Genomic DNA, 17222 nt, shown 5'->3' on the forward strand with positions numbered 1-17222 from the left:
GAGGCCATTCAGCCCCTCGAGCCTGTTACATTAGGAACAGGAGGAGGCCATTCAGCCCCTCGAGCCTGTTACATTAGGAACAGGAGGAGGCCATTCAGCCCCTCGAGCCTGTTACATTAGGAACAGGAGGAGGCCATTCAGCCCCTCGAGCCTGTTACATTAGGAACAGGAGGAGGCCATTCAGCCCTCGAGCCTGTTGCGCCATTCACGGTTGATCTGGACCTAACTCCATCCACCCTCCTTGGCTCCATCTCCCTTTGCCTTGGTGAGCAAAAATCTATCGATCCCACAATAATTAAAAGCAGCCGCTCGATCGACACGTTACCCACCACCTCCAACACTCACTCCCTCCACCACCGGCGCCCCCTGGCTGCAGTGTGCACCGTCTACAAGATGCACCGCGGCAACTCGCCAATTCTTCGACATCACCTCCCAAACCCGCGACCTCTACCACCTAGAAGGTCAAGGGCAGCAGGTCCATGGGAACACCACCACCTCCACGTTCCCCTCCCAGTCACACACCATCCCGACTGGGAAATATATCGGCCGTTCCTTCATCGTCGCTGGGTCACAATCCTGGAACTCCCTCCCTAACAGCACTGTGGGAGCACCTTCACCACACGGACTGCAGCGGTTCAAGAAGGAGCTCACCACCACCTTCTCATGGGGCAATCGGGCCTTGCCAAGTACACCTGCATCCCGAGAAATAATATTTTTAAAAGAGAGTCTCGGAATGTAATGGCTGAGATATTTATCTGTTGTTCTGTACAGGGCGCGCCTTAGTGCCGACAGATGCCTCGATCATCCCTGGATTAAGGTCAGTAACGAAGGAGGGGGAAGGAATTGCATTTATATAGCACCTTTCACAACCTCAGGACGTCCCAAAGCAGCTTTACAGCCAATTGAATTATTTTCTTGAAATGTAGCCACTGTTGCATTGTGGGAAACGCCAATTTGCGCACAGCAAGCTCCCACACACAGCGATGTGATAATGACCCGGATCATCTGTTTTAGTGATGTTGGTCGAGGGATAAATATTGGCCCCAGGACACCGGGAAGAACTCCCCCTGCTCTTCTTCCAATAGTGGCCCTGGGATCTTTTACATCCTCCTGAGAGGACAGACGGGGCCTCGGTTTAATGTCTCATCCGAAAGATGGCCCCTCCGACAGTGCGGTGCTCCCTCGGTACTGCCCCTCCGACAGTGCGGCACTCCCTCAGTACTGCCCCTCCGACAGTGCGGCACTCCCTCAGTACTGCCCCTCCGACAGTGCGGCACTCCCTCAGTACTGCCCCTCCGACAGTGCGGCGTTCCCTCAGTACTGCCCCTCCGACAGTGCGGCGTTCCCTCGGTACCGCCCCTCCGACAGTGCGGCACTCCCTCAGTACTGCCCCTCTGACAGTGCGGCACTCCCTCAGTACTGCCCCTCCGACAGTGCGGCACTCCCTCAGTACTGCCCCTCCGACAGTGCAGCACTCCCTCAGTACTGCCCCTCCGACAGTGCGGCACTCCCTCAGTACTGCCCCTCCGACAGTGCGGCGCTCCCTCAGTACTGCCCCTCCGACAGTGTGGTGCTCCCTCAGTACTGCCCCTCCGACAGCGCGGCTCACCACCACCTTCTCAAGGGACAATTAGGGATGGGCAATAAATGCCGGCCTTGCCAGCAACGCCCACATCCCGGGAACGAAGAAAATTAAATTGAGTCCGCGTGTATATGGGAGAGAGTTCCACCCTGTGTGTGAAAATGTGTTTCCCAATTTGGCTCCTGAACGGCCGAGCTGTGATTTTGAGGTGATACCTCCTTGTCCCGAGACTCCCCTACCCGAGATAAAGGTTTCTCTCCAGCCACCCCATCAACTCTGGTCAAAATCCTGAAAATCTCCATCGGATCAGCCCTTAACCTTCCACATTCTCGGGATAACCAGCCTCGTTCATCAATCTCTCCTCATCATCTCGTGTCACAGAGTCAGTGTGGCTCAGTGGGCAGCACTCGCGCCTCGGAGTCAGAAGTTCCTGGGTTCAAGTCCCACTCCAGGGACTCGAGCACATAATCCAGGCCGGCACTCCCCCGTGCAGTACTGAGGGAGCGTCGCACTGTCGGAGGGGCAGTACTGAGGGAGCGCCGCACTGTCGGAGGGGCAGTACTGAGGGAGCGCCGTACTGAGGGAGCGCCGCACTATCGGAGGGGCAGTACTGAGGGAGCGTCGCACTGTCGGAGGGGCAGTACTGAGGGAGCGCCGCATTGTCGGAGGGGCTGTCTTTCGGATGAGACATTAATCCGAGGCCCCGTCTGCCCTCTCGGGTGGATGTAAAAGATCCCGGATTGGAAGAAGAGCAGGGGGAGTTCTCCCCGGTGTCCTGGGCCCAATATTTATCCCTCAACCAACATCACTAAAACAGATGATCCGGGTCATTATCACATTGCTGGGTGTGGGAGCTTGCTGTGCGCTAATTGAGCTGCCGCGTTTCCCACAATACAACAGTGACTACACTCCAAAAAGTACTTCATTGGCTGTGTAGCACTTTGAGATGTCCTGAGGTGGTGAAAGGGGTTGTTGAAATGAGAGTTCTCTGGTGAATTTGACCAAATGAGGTAAAGGAGGGAGTTAACTCGAAGAATGTCACCGTGGTGTGAAGAGAAACCACTTCCACTTTGAAGGAACTGGTCGTCAAGTGAGATGTTTACTGCTTGTTGAGCCTGGGGACAGCTGCAGATCATAAACCCAGATGTTGTTGACTTAATTCCTGGAACTGGAAGTGTTTGAAGCCTCGGCCTGGTCACGTGACAGGTTTGGGGCCTCGCGACGTTGCGAGAACCAGGCTAGATTTTCCGCTTTAACCGTCGAGGGGTCACGGGGTTGCCGGGGGGAGGGGAGGGGAGGGGGTTGCTCTGGAACATCTGGGCAACATGTGTTAGCGGGAAAGGAGGGGGAGGGTGACTGGATCTCGCAGCCAGTGTGTGTGTGCTTGGCTTGGGACACTCCTGATTCGATTGATACCCCGCTGACCCTCAACCCACTCTTCAGCGCTGGAGAGATGGGGAGTGATTACAAAGTGCCACAGTACAGCGGGACCTGGGGGTACTTGTGCATGAAACACAAAAGGATAGTATGCAGGTACAGCACGTGATCAGGAAGGCCAATGGTATCTTGGTCTTTATTGCAAAGGGGATGGAGTATAAAAGCAGGGAAGTCTTGCTACAGTTCTACAGGGTATTGGTGAGGCCACACCTGGAGTACTGCGTGCAGTTTTGGTTTCCATATTTACGAAAGGATACACTTGCTTTGGAGGCTGTTCAGAGAAGGTTCACTCGGTTGATTCCGGAGATGAGGGGGTTGACTTATGAGGAAAGGTTGAGGAGGTTGGGCCTCTACTCATTGGAATTCAGAAGAATGAGAGGTGATCTTATGGAAACGTGTAAGATTATGAAGAGGCTCGACAAGGTGGATGCAGAGAGGATGTTTCCACTGATGGGGGAGACTAGAACTAGGGGGCATGGTCTTAGAATAAGGGGCCACCCATTTAAAACTGAGATGAGGAGGAATTTCTTCTCAGAGGGTTGTAAATCTGTGGAATTCTCTGCCTCAGAGAGCTGTGGAAGCTGGGACATTTAAGGTGGAGATAGACAGATTTTTGAGCGATAAGGGAGTGAAGGGTTATGGGGAGCGGGCGGGGAAGTGGAGCTGAGTCCATGATCGGATCAGCCATGTTGGTATTAAATGGCGGAGCAGGCTCGAGGGGCCGAATGGCCGACTCCTGTTCCTATTTCTGATGTTCTTGCGGGATATGTGCCGGCTTGCGATGCATGGGGGTGGGGAGGGGAGGGTGGGGGAGAGCTGGGCAGGTGGGAGTCCCTGTTCCTGACGGGGCCAAGAACCTGGAGGAGTAGGCCCGCAGCTCCTGATGCTCCGAGTTATTCCAGGCACTCCGATCGACAGACTGTGGGGCGCCACACCATCAACACACAATTAAACCAGCGAGAAAATATTTAGGGGACAATGTGGCAGGCACAGAGTTACGATAAATCTCAGGCAGCATGTGTTCCGAGCTGGCCTGTGTGTATCTGTGCATGGTTAATCTCACACCGCTCTCCCAACATCATCCCCAGTACTGAGGGAGCGCCGCGCTGTCGTAGGGGCGGTACTGAGGGAGCGCCGCACTGTCGGAGGGGCGGTACTGAGGGAGTGCCGCACTGTCGGAGGGGCGGTACTGAGGGAGCCCCGCACTGTCGGAGGGGCGGTACTGAGGGAGCTCCGCACTGTCGGAGGGGCGGTACTGAGGGAGCGCCGCACTGTCGGAGGGGCAGTACTGAGGGAGCCCCGCACTGTCGGAGGGGCAGTACTGAGGGAGCGCCGTACTGTTGGAGGGGCAGTACCGAGGGTGCGCCGCACTGTCGGAGGGGCAGTACTGAGGGAGCACCGCACTGTCGGAGGGGCAGTACTGAGGGAGCGCTGCACTGTCGGAGGGGCAGTACTGAGGGAGCACCGCACTGTCGGAGGGGCAGTACTGAGGGAGCGCCGCACTGTCGGAGGGGCAGTACTGAGGGAGCGCCGCACTGTCGGAGGGGCAGTACTGAGGGAGCGCCGCACTGTCGGAGGGGCTGTCTTTCGGATGAGACATTAATCCGAGGCCCCGTCTGCCCTCTCGGGTGGATGTAAAAGATCCCGGGGCCACTATTGGAAGAAGAGCAGGGGGAGTTCTCCCCGGTGTCCTGGGCCCAATATTTATCCCTCAACCAACATCACTAAAACAGATGATCCGGGTCATTATCACATTGCTGGGTGTGGGAGCTTGCTGTGCGCTAATTGAGCTGCCGCGTTTCCCACAATACAACAGTGACTACACTCCAAAAAGTACTTCATTGGCTGTGTAGCACTTTGAGATGTCCTGAGGTGGTGAAAGGGGTTGTTGAAATGAGAGTTCTCTGGTGAATTTGACCAAATGAGGTAAAGGAGGGAGTTAACTCGAAGAATGTCACCGTGGTGTGAAGAGAAACCACTTCCACTTTGAGGGAACGGGTCGTCAAGTGAGATGTTTACTGCTTGTTGAGCCTGGGGACAGCTGCAGATCATAAACCCAGATGTTGTTGACTTAATTCCTGGAACTGGAAGTGTTTGAAGCCTCGGCCTGGTCACGTGACAGGTTTGGGGCCTAGCGACGTTGCGAGAACCAGGCTAGATTTTCCGCTTTAACCGTCGAGGGGTCACGGGGTTGCCGGGGGGAGGGGAGGGGGTTGCTCTGGAACATCTGGGCAACATGTGTTAGCGGGAAAGGAGGGGGCGGGTGACTGGATCTCGGAGCCAGTGTGTGTGTGCTTGGCTTGGGACACTCCTGATTCGATTGATACCCCGCTGACCCTCAACCCACTCTTCAGCGCTGGAGAGATGGGGAGTGATTGCAAAGTGCCGCAGTACAGCGGGACCTGGGGGTACTTGTGCATGAAACACAAAAGGATAGTATGCAGGTACAGCACGTGATCAGGAAGGCCAATGGTATCTTGGTCTTTATTGCAAAGGGGATTGAGTATAAAAGCAGGGAAGTCTTGCTACAGTTATACAGGGTATTGGTGAGGCCACACCTGGAATACTGCGTGCAGTTTTGGTTTCCATATTTACGAAAGGATATACTTGCTTTGGAGGCAGTTCAGAGAAGGTTCACTCGGTTGATTCCAGGGATGAGGGGGTTGACTTATGAGGAAAGGTTGAGGAGGTTGGGCCTCTACTCATTGGAATTCAGAAGAATGAGAGGTGATCTTAGCGAAACGTGTAAGATTATGAAGAGGCTCGACAAGGTGGATGCAGAGAGGATGTTTCCACTGATGGGGGAGACTAGAACTAGGGGGCATGGTCTTAGAATAAGGGGCCGCCCATTTAAAACTGAGATGAGGAGGAATTTCTTCTCTCAGAGTGTTGTAAATCTGTGGAATTCGCTGCCCCAGAGAGCTGTGGAGGCTGGGTCATTGAATATATTTAAGGTGGAGATAGACAGATTTTTGAGCGATAAGGGAGTGAAGGGTTATGGGGAGCGGGCGGGAAAGTGGAGCTGAGACCATGATCGGATCAGCCATGATCGTATTAAATGGCGGAGCAGGCTCGAGGGGCCGAATGGCCGACTCCTGCTCCTATTTCTGATGTTCTTGCGGGATATGTGCCGGCTTGCGATGCATGGGGGTGGGGAGGGGAGGGTGGGGGAGAGCTGGGCAGGTGGGAGTCCCTGTTCCCGACGGGGCCAAGAGCCTGGAGGAGTAGGCCCGCAGCTCCTGATGCTCCGAGTTATTCCAGACACTCCGATCGACAGACTGTGGGGCGCCACACCATCAACACACAATTAAACCAGCGAGAAAATATTTAGGGGACAATGTGACAGGCACAGAGTTACGATAAATCTCAGGCAGCATGTGTTCCGAACTGGCTTGTGTGTATCTGTGCATTGTTAATCTCACACCGCTCTCCCAACATCATCCCCAGTACTGAGGGAGCGCCGCACTGTCGGAGGGGCAGTACTGAGGGAGCGCCGCACTGTCGGAGGGGCAGTACTGAGGGAGCCCCGCACTGTCGGAGGGGCAGTACTGAGGGAGCACCGCACTGTCGGAGGGGCAGTACTGAGGGAGCCCCGCACTGTCGGAGGGGCAGTACTGAGGGAGCCCCGCACTGTCGGAGGGGCAGTACTGAGGGAGCCCCGCACTGTCGGAGCGGCAGTACTGAGGGAGCCCCGCACTGTCGGAGGGGCAGTACTGAGGGAGCCCTGCACTGTCGGAGCGGCAGTACTGAGGGAGCCCCGCACTGTCGGAGGGGCAGTACTGAGGGAGCCCCGCACTGTCGGAGGGGCGGTACTGAGGGAGCGCCGCACTGTCGGAGGGGCAGTACTGAGGGAGTGCCGCACTGTCGGAGGGGCAGTACTGAGGGAGCGCCGCACTGTCGGAGGGGCAGTACTGAGGGAGTGCCGCACTGTCGGAGGGGCAGTACTGAGGGAGCCCCGCACTGTCGGAGGGGCAGTACTGAGGGAGTGCCGCACTGTCGGAGGGGCAGTACTGAGGGAGTCCCGCACTGTCGGAGGGGCAGTACTGAGGGAGTCCCGCACTGTCGGAGGGGCCATCTTTCAGATGAGACATTAAACCGAGGCCCCGTCTGACCTCTCGGGTGGATGTAAAAGATCCCGGGGCCACTATTGGAGGAAGAGCAGGGGGAGTTCTCCCCGGTGTCCTGGGGCCAATATTTATCCCTCAACCAACATCACTAAAACAGATGATCCGGGTCATTATCACATTGCTGTGTGTGGGAGCTTGCTGTGCGCAGATTGAGCTGCCGCGTTACAACAGCGACAATTGAGAAAAAAGCACTTCCTTGGAGGTGGGGAGCTTTGGGAGGTGCGATCGAACGCGAGCCTGTGGTGGTGCTTGCTGTGGGGGTGACGGTTTGTTGCAGAGGCCTGTGGGGGAGCTTGGTGGGTGCCAGTGATCGGGGCTCTGCTGAGCATCTGCAAACAATGTCAATGAGGATCGAGTGTGCTGACTGCCTTCTCAACGTCTACTTCACTACAAAGGTTGGTGCTGGAGCCTGGGGGCGGGTGTGTGTGCGGCTTTAACTAAACAAGCATCCAGTCATTTGCTGCAAACGAGACTATTTCGAGATTCTGTCCCGCTCGCTGATCGCCACCTGCCGGTCTGGACCGAGTTATTCTGCCGCTGAAGTTCCGCCTGTGCGCCAGAACGTGCGAAATCGGAGTTGGAGTCGCCCATTCGGCCCTTCGCGCCTGCTCCGCCATTTAATAAGATCAACACCCGCCCTCCTGTACGGCTCAGAGACGTGGACCATGTACGGTAGACACGGACCATGTACAGTAGACACCTCAAGTGGCTGGAGAAATACCACCAACGATGTCTCCGCAAGATCCTGCAAATCCCCTGGGAGGACAGACGCACCAACGTTAGCGTCCTCGACCAGGCCAACATCCCCAGCATCGAAGCACTGACCACACTCGACCAGCTCCGCTGGGCAGGGCCACATTGTCCGCATGCCCCCAGACACGAGACTCCCAAAGCGAGCGCTCTACTCGGAACTCCTTCACGGGCAAACGAGCCCAAGGTGGGCAGAGGAAACGTTACAAGGGACCACCCTCAAAGCCTCCCTGATAAAAGTGCAACATCCCCACCGACACCTGGGAGTCCCTGGCCCAAAGACCAGTCCGCCCTAAGTGGAGGAAGTGCATCCGGGAGGGCGCTGAGCACCTCGAGTCTCGTCGCCGCGAGCGTGCAGAAACCAAACGCAGGCAGCGGAAGGAGCGTGCGGCAAACCAGTCCCACCCTCCCCTTCCCTCAACCACTGTCTGTCCCACCTGTGACAGGGACTGTGGCTCTCGTATTGGGCTGTTCAGCCGCCTGAGAGCTCACTTTTAGAGTGGAAGCAAGTCTTCCTCGATTCCGAGGGACTGCCTCTGATGATGAGAAAGACTTGCATTTATATAGCACCTTTCACAACCACCGGACGTCTCAAAGCACTTTACAGCCAATGAAGTACTTTTGGAGTGTGCTCACTGTTGTATTGTGGGAAACGCGGCAGCTCAATTTGCGCACAGCAAGCTCCCACACACAGCAATGTGAGAATGACCCGGATCATCTGTTTTAGTGATGTTGGTCGAGGGATAAATATTGGCCCCAGGACACCGGGGAGAACTCCCCCTGCTCTTCTTCCAATCGTGGCCCCGGGATCTTTTACATCCACCCGAGAGGGCAGACGGGGCCTCGGTTTAACATCTCATCCGAAAGACGGCACCTCCGACAGTGCAGCGCTCCCTCAGTACCGCCCCTCCGACAGTGCGGCGCTCCCTCAGTACCGCCCCTCCGACAGTGCGGTGCTCCCTCAGTACTGCCCCTCCGACAGTGCGGCACTCCCTCAGTACTGCCCCTCCGACAGTGCGGCGCTCCCTCAGTACTGCCCCTCCGATGATGAGAGGGTTGACTTATGAGGAAAGGTTGAGGAGGTTGGGCCTCTACTCATTGGAATTCAGAAGAATGAGAGGTGATCTTATCGAAACGTATCAGATTATGAGGGGGCTTGACAAGGTGGATGCAGAGAGGATGTTTCCACTGATGGGGGAGACTAGAACTAGGGGGCATGGTCTTAGAATAAGGGGCCGCCCATTTAAAACTGAGATGAGGAGGAATTTCTTCTCTGAGGGTTGTAAATCTGTGGAATTCTCTGCCTCAGAGAGCTGTGAAAGCCGGGACATTGAATATATTTAAGGTGGAGATAGATAGATATTTGAGCGATAAGGGAGTGAAGGGTTATGGGGAGCGGGCGGGGAAGTGGAGCTGAGTCCATGATTGGATCAGCCATGATCGTATTAAATGGCGGAGCAGGCTCGAGGGGCCGAATGGTCGACTCCTGCTCCTATTTCTGATGTTCTCCTTCTCCCTCCCTTCCCCATCTCCCCTCCCCTCCCCTCCCCCCCTCCTCTCACCTCCCTTCCAGATTTCCCCATCCCCTCTCCTCCCCTCTCCCAGGGCTGTGGGAACTGTTGGGGCTGGGGGCAAGGGGTGGGTGGTAACTATCAGTCAGGTCTTGCCCCAGCTCTGTGCTCACTAGGCCTCCCGGGGAGATTTGGCCCCAGAGAGTTTGAAGGCAGTGAGAGGAACGGCCAGCCCCATGTCCCGGCCTGGCCCAGCCTGCACCTGTGTGAGAGCTCCGTGCAAACTGCTTCTGCACGTGGGCTCGAGGTGAGGATCAACCGACAACCAGACCAGGTGTTAGCCATGGCTCCGTGTGTCGCTCGCTCGCGTCTCACTCAGCAGCTCATTGGTTCATAGACCCTCCTCCCTATCTGCACTCCTCCTCCCCTCTCTCCATCCCCTCCACCTCTCACCCCTCCTCCTCCCCCACTCCCACCCTGATCCTCTCCCCCCCCCCACTCCCCAGCCTCCTCTCTCCCCCCCCACCCTCCCCTCTTGCCCTCCCCCTATCGCTCCCCATCCCCTCTCTCCTCCCCCCTGCCCTCCCCCGCCCTCTCTCCCCTCCCCTCCAGTGCAGGGAGGGCAACGGGTGAGGGGGGTGGGGGGTGTGGGGCGAGGAGATGAGGGGCGAGGAGATGAGGGGATGAGAGGGCACTGGGTGAGGGGGTTGAGGAGGTGAAGAGGTGAAGAGGTGAAGAGGTGAAGAGGTGAAGAGGTGAGGGGGGTGAGGGGGGTGAGGGGGGTGAGGGGGGTGAGGGGGGTGAGGGGGGTGAGGGGGGTAGTGGGCGAGGGGGGTAAGGGGGTGAGGGGCGAGGGGGCACTGGGTGAGGGGGTGAGGTGTGAGGGGGTACTGGGTGAGGGGGTGAGAGTGAGGGGGGTGAGGCGGTGAGGGAGGAGGGGGCCGTGGGTGAGGGGGCACTGGGTGAGGGGGCACTGGGTGAGGGGGGTGAGGGGGCCATGGGCGAGGGGGTGAGGGGGGGTGAGGGGGGTGAGGTGAGGGGGGGTGAGGGGGGTGAGGTGAGGGGGCCGTGGGCGAGGGGGGTGAGGGGGTGAGGGGCGAGGGGGGTGAGGGGCGAGGGGGGTGAGGGGTGAGGGGGTGAGGGGGCCGTGGGCGAGGGGGGGTGAGGGGGTGAGGTGAGGGGGCCGTGGGTGAGGGGGGTGAGGTGAGGGGGCACTGGGTGAGGGGGTGAGGGGGTGAGGTGAGGGGGCCGTGGGCGAGGGAGGGTGAGGGGGTGAGGGGGTGAGGGGGCCGTGGGCGAGGGAGGGTGAGGGGGTGAGGTGAGGGGGCCGTGGGCGAGGGAGGGTGAGGGGGGGGGTGAGGGGGTGAGGTGAGGGGGCCGTGGGTGAGGGGGTGAGAGTGAGGAGGTGAGGTGAGGGGGCACTGGGTGAGGGGGTGAGGGGGTGAGGTGAGGGGGCCGTGGGCGAGGGAGGGTGAGGGGGTGAGGGGGTGAGGGGGCCGTGGGCGAGGGAGGGTGAGGGGGTGAGGTGAGGGGGCCGTGGGCGAGGGAGGGTGAGGGGGGGGGTGAGGGGGTGAGGTGAGGGGGCCGTGGGCGAGGGAGGGTGAGGGGGTGAGGTGAGGGGGCCGTGGGCGAGGGAGGGTGAGGGGGGGGGGTGAGGGGGTGAGGTGAGGGGGCCGTGGGTGAGGGGGTGAGAGTGAGGAGGTGAGGTGAGGGGGCACTGGGTGAGGGGGTGAGGGGGTGAGGTGAGGGGGCCGTGGGTGAGGGGGCCGTGGGCGAGGGAGGGTGAGGGGGTGAGGTGAGGGGGCCGTGGGCGAGGGAGGGTGAGGGGGTGAGGTGAGGGGGCACTGGGTGAGGGGGTGAGGGGGTGAGGTGAGGGGGCTGTGGGCGAGGGGGTGAGGGGGGGTGAGGGGGTGAGGTGAGGGGGCCGTGGGCGAGGGGGTGAGGTGAGGGGGGGTGAGGGGGTGAGGGGGGTGAGGGGGCACTAGTGAGGGGGTGAGAGTGAGGAGGTGAGGGGGTGAGGTGAGGGGGGGTGAGGGGGTGAGGTGAGGGGGCACTGGGTGAGGGGGTGAGGGGGTGAGGTGAGGGGGCTGTGGGCGAGGGGGTGAGGTACACAGTACCCCTCAGTCCCGGGGTGCCCACTCACAGTTCCAGGATGAGCACCACGTCGGTGCGGCTCTCGAACACATCGTGCAGGGTGATGACGTGGAGATGCTGCACCTCCCGAAGCAGGGACACCTCCCGCTCGATCTCCTCGCGCTCCAGCCCCCAGCGGCTGGTCTTTGAGCGTCTCAGCTTGAGGAACTTGGCGGCGAAGGGGTCGCGGGTCGTCCGCCCGTAGCATTTCCGCACCGTCCCAAAGTGACCCCTGGGGAGAGAAAGGTCACCGTCACACCCAGACACACCTTCCCCACCCCCAACCCCTGTCCCAGGGCAGGTACAGGGGGTTAGATACAGAGTGAAGCTCCCTCTACACTGTCCCATCAAACACTCCCAGGGCAGGTACAGCACGGGGTTAGATACAGAGTAAAGCTCCCTCTACACTGTCCCATCAAACACTCCCAGGGCAGGTACAGCACGGGGTTAGATACAGAGTAAAGCTCCCTCTACACTGTTCCCATCAAACACTCCCAGGGCAGGTACAGCACGGGGTTAGATACAGAGTGAAGCTCCCTCTACACTGTCCCATCAAACACTCCCAGGGCAGGTACAGCACGGGGTTAGATACAGAGTAAAGCTCCCTCGACACTTTCCCATCAAACACTCCCAGGGCAGGTACAGCACGGGGTTAGATACAGAGTAAAGCTCCCTCTATACTGTCCCATCAAACACTCCCAGAGCAGGTACAGCACGGAGTTAGATACAGAGTAAAGCTCCCTTTACACTGTCCCATCAAACACTCCCAGTGCAGGTACAGGGGGTTAGATACAGAGTAAAGCTCCCTCTATACTGTCCCATCAAACACTCCCAGGGCAGGTACAGCACGGGGTTAGATACAGAGTAAAGCTCCCTCTACACTGTCCCATCAAACACTCCCAGGGCAGGTACAGGGGGTTAGATACAGAGTAAAGCTCCCTCTACACTGTCCCATCAAACACTCCCAGGGCAGGTACAGGGGGTTAGATACAGAGTAAAGCTCCCTCTACACTGTCCCATCAAACAATCACTCCACCATCGGAGGCCGTGCCTTCAGCTGTCTGGGTCCCAAACTCTGGAACTCCCTCCCTAAACCTCTCCGCTTCTCTCTCATCTTTTAAGATGCTCCTTAAGAGCCTGCCTCTTTGACCAAGCTCTGGTCACTGATCAGATCTCTTGATGTGGCTCGGTGGGTTGTCTGTTCTATGCCTTGTGCCTCTGAGAAGGAACTTGGGGACTATTCTCTCGTGGTCGCAGCTGTCTAATTTTGGTAGGGGTGGGAGAGGGAGCTTAGGGTAAAAGGTGGAACAAGGGGCAAAGGCGGGGTTGGGGGTAATATATCAGCATGGATCGAGGATTAGCTAACTAACAGAAAACAGAGAGTCGGGATAAATGGGTCATTTTCCGGTTGGCTAACAATGACTAGTGGGGTGCCGCAGGGATCAGTGCTGGGTCCTCAACTATTTACAATCTATGTTAAGCACTTGGATGAAGGGACTGAGTGTAATGTAGCCAAGTTTGCTGAGGATACAAAGATGGGTGGGAAAGCAAATTGTGAGGAGGACTCAAACAATCTGCAAAGGGATACAGACAGACTCAGTGAGTGGGCAAAAATTTGGCAGATGGAGTATAATGTGGGAAAATGTGAGGTTTTCCACTTTGGCAGAAATAATGGAAAAGCAAGTTATGATTTAAATGGAGAAAGATTGCAAAGTGCTGCAGTACAGAGGGACCTGGGGGTACTTGTGCATGAAACACAAAAGGTTAGTACGCAGGTACAGCAAGTGATCAGGAAGGCCAATGGTATCTTGGCCTTTATTGCAAAGGGGATGGAGTATAAAAGCAGGGAAGTCTTGCTACAGTTATACAGGGTATTGGTGAGGCCACACCTGGAGTACTGCGTGCAGTTTTGGTTTCCGTATTTAAGGAAGAATTTCTTCTCTCAGAGGGTTGTAAATCTGTGGAATTCTCTGCCCCAGAGAGCTGTGGAAGCTGGGACATTGAATATATTTAAGGCGGAGATGGACAGATTTTTGAACGATAAGGGAGTGAAGGGTTATGGGGAACGGGCAGGGAAGTGGAGCTGAGTCCATGATCGGATCAGCCATGATCGTATTAAATGGCGGAGCAGGCTCGAGGGGCCGAATGGCTGACTCCTGCTTCTTTTTCCTGTGTTCTTTGGTCAACCCCGCTGGAATTTTATCTGGCTGAATATCCAATGATTGGCCCCAGCTGTAATGCCCCCCACAGTTGAATAACCAGCTGACAAAAGCTGTCAGCTGAGGGGATATGGAAAGTGTCAGGATGGGGGCATGCTGGGATTTGGGGGGGGGCGGGGTTGAAGAAAGTACCTCTCTTCCCATTGGTTCTCCCATCGTACCAATGAGCTGTCGGTATTCGATGGGAGTCGGCCCCTTCGGGAGAGATGGGGACAAGGCTGAGGGAGGTTGGGGGCATTGTATCTCTCGTGGGAACACCCATAAAAACTACAAACTCACATCTACGGGACACTGGCTCAGGCTCGACGGGCTGAATGGCCACCTGCTGTGCTATAACCATTCTGTGGATCGCTGACACTGGCCCTGGTGATTGAGTGCGCTTAAACCTGAAGCATATCTTCAACGTTCCACTGTTCAGGAAGGAGGCTGCATGTAAGGGGGGTTCCCTCGCTTTGCCTCCACAGATTAACGACTGCTTCTGACACATTCACACACACACAGTCACACGCTCACACTCACACACACACCCAGTCACGCACTCACTCACACACACCCAGTCACACACTCACTCACACACACCCAGTCACACACTCACTCACACACACCCAGTCTCACGCTCACTCACACACACCCAGTCACACACTCACTCATACACACCCAGTCACACACTCACTCACACACACCCAGTCTCACGCTCACACTCTCACACCCACCCAGTCACACACACACTCACTCACACACACACCCAGTCACGCACTCACTCACACACACCCAGTCACACGCACACACTCACACACACCCAGTCACACACTCACTCACACACACCCAGTCACACGCTCACACTCTCACACCCAGTCACACGCTCACACACTCACAGTCACACACTCACTCACACACACCCAGTCACACGCTCACACGCACTCACTCACACACACACCCAGTCACACACTCACACACACACACAGTCACACTCACTCACACACACCCAGTCACACGCTCACACTCTCACACACACTCAGTCACACGCACACACTCACACACACACCCAGTCACACACTCACACACACACACCCAGTCACACACACACTCACACACACCCAGTCACACACTCACTCACACCCAGTCACACGCTCACACTCTCACACCCAGTCACACACACCCAGTCACACGCACACACTCTCACACGCACTCACTCACTCACACACACACCCAGTCACACGGTCACACTCTCACACGCACTCACTCACTCACACACACACCCAGTCACACACTCACACACACCCAGTCACACGCTCACACTCTCACACCCAGTCACACTCACTCACACACACCCAGTCACACGCTCACACTCTCACACGCACTCACTCACTCACACACACACACTCACACTCACACTCACACTCACGTGCCAAGGGTCTCTGCGAATTCATACAGATCCTCCACGTTCTGATGATAGAGTGCCATTGTTGTGGGGTGGTGAGGGGCTCCAGCCCTAGACCAGGGTTGTGTGCACACAGCAGCACCTGTGGGAGACAGCACACACTCAGGAAAGGTTCTCGCTCACTGATATCACCCGCTCCACTTCCTCTGTCACCGCACGGGAGATCAGAGACACCCACACTCACTCAACTCCCTCACTCCCTCACCCTCCCACTCCCTCCCTCCTTCATTCACCCTCCCTCACCCTCCCTCCCTTTCTCTCTCTCTCCCTCTCAATCCCCCTCTCCCTCTCCCTCTTCTCCCCTCCCTCACTCCATCCCTTGCCCTCCCTCTCCCCCCACACTCTCCCTTTCTCTCTCTCTCCCTCTCACCCTCAATCCCCCTCTCCCACTCCTTCTTCTGCCCGCCCTCCCTCACCCTCCCTCTCCCGTCTCTCTCTCCCCCTCCCCTCCTTCCTCACCCCCTCCCCTCCTTCCTCACCCTCACTCCCCTTCTCTCTCCCTCCCTCCCTCTCCCTCTCTCTCTCTCCCTCCCTCTCCCTCTCTCTCTCTCTCCCCCCCATCCTCAATCCCTCTCTCCCTCCATCTTCCTACCTCACTCCTTCCCTCACCCTCCCTTTCTCTCCCAGTCCCCTTCTCCCTCTCCCTCCCTCATCCTCATTCCACCTCTACCTCCCTATATCCAGTTAAACACAGCTAAACCAAGCCCAGAATGGCAAAGGTTCCACCCCCCACAATGGGTAGAATTGCAAACCACAGAGCAGGCCAGGAGCGGAAACAAACTGAGAGAAGATTGTGATAAAGAAACCGTCTAACAGAAACCCGCGAGGAACAGCCTCCCACGTTCCTCCCCCCGCGTCAACCAGTGGAACGGCCCTATCCAGCCTCAACCACACCCCCATTCCCCAGTGGAACGGCCTTATCCAGCCTCCCTCCACCACCCCCCCCGTCCCCCAGTGGTACGACCCTATGAAGGCCCCTCCTGCCCCTTCCCCCAGTGGAACAATCCTATCCAGCCTCTCCCCCCGCAATCACCCAGTGGAATGACCCTATCCAGCCTCGACCCCCCCCCCCATTCCCCAGTGGAACAACCCTATCCAGCCTCCCTCCGCACCCCCCCACCCCAGCCCCCAGTGGAACGACCCTATCCAGCCTCCCCGCCCCCACCGGCCCCCAGTGGAACGACCCGATCCAGCCTCCCCCCGCCAATCACCAAATGAAACGACCCTATCCAGCCGGGCCCGAGCACAGTCAGCCCAGGGTCCCGATGCCCACCCTCCCCTCAATCACCGATTGGTGCAGCACAAAAGGTAGCCATTCAGCCCATCGAGGCTATGCCGGCTCCTCGCGCTCGGAGGGCGTAGAGACAGAGAGTGAATTCCGGAGCCGTGCCATCGCGAGGCACTGAGGCACTGAGTCAAACACAGCATCCCCTGGGCTCTCCATCCCCGGTCCGTGCGGAGCGAACAGTCGGGGCCACGAGAGTTGGCCTCAGTGCCTGTGAGCTGGGGAAGGGACCAATCAGCTTCTGGGGGGCCTGCTCCTGCTCCCATTGCGATTGGGTGGGAGGGGGGAGGGGGAGGGGGGGGGGGGGGGGGAGGGAGTGAGTGGGGGGGGGGGGAGTGGGGGTGGGAGGGAGTGGGGGGGGGGAGTGGGGGACAGGTTTCTGGTCAGTGGTGAGGCCCCAGTGGTTGAATAGCCAGGTGAGTGCTCGCAGCAGAAGAATGCTGACTAGCTCAGCAAGGAGGCATCCCCCTTCAGGAGAGGGAGGGGGAGAAAATACACAGACAATAAACGCTCCCTTTCCTCGCTTATGGCCCCCCCCACCCCCTCCATCGCCCCGGGCCTGGGTTGAACAACACGTGGCTCTGTGTCCGGTGACTGAGCCCGTCTCACTGCACCTCACACTCAGGAAGCACAGCCAGCCACCGAGCTCAACAGGAAGCCAGAGAGACCACATGGGCTGCGAGGGACTGCACACAGTCCCAGAGCGAAGTGCGGAGACACAGGTCTGAGCCTGCAGC

At 57.9% G+C, this 17222-nt stretch overlaps 1 protein-coding gene across 5 annotated transcripts in view; it reads right to left on the reverse strand.

Annotated features, from left to right (window-relative positions):
• Positions 1–17222, reverse strand: part of LOC139240266 (death-associated protein kinase 2) — a 46768-nt gene that overhangs the window by 19690 nt on the left and 9856 nt on the right. For 2 of the 5 annotated variants that reach the window (XM_070868749.1, XM_070868746.1), the window contains exons 2-3: positions 15165–15282; positions 11551–11772 (exon numbers count right to left, since the gene is read on the reverse strand). In XM_070868749.1, the coding sequence (XP_070724850.1) occupies positions 11551–11772; positions 15165–15223 (281 nt within the window). In that variant the 5' untranslated portion in view covers positions 15224–15282. Of the gene's footprint in view, positions 1–11550; positions 11773–14038; positions 14164–15164; positions 15283–15952; positions 16044–17222 lie in introns of those variants that run through there. The other 3 variants (XM_070868747.1, XM_070868748.1, XM_070868750.1) reach the window with 3 other exon arrangements.

The sequence above is a fragment of the Pristiophorus japonicus genome, chromosome 30 (assembly GCF_044704955.1).
Source record: "Pristiophorus japonicus isolate sPriJap1 chromosome 30, sPriJap1.hap1, whole genome shotgun sequence".
Lineage (NCBI taxonomy): Eukaryota > Metazoa > Chordata > Chondrichthyes > Pristiophoridae > Pristiophorus > Pristiophorus japonicus.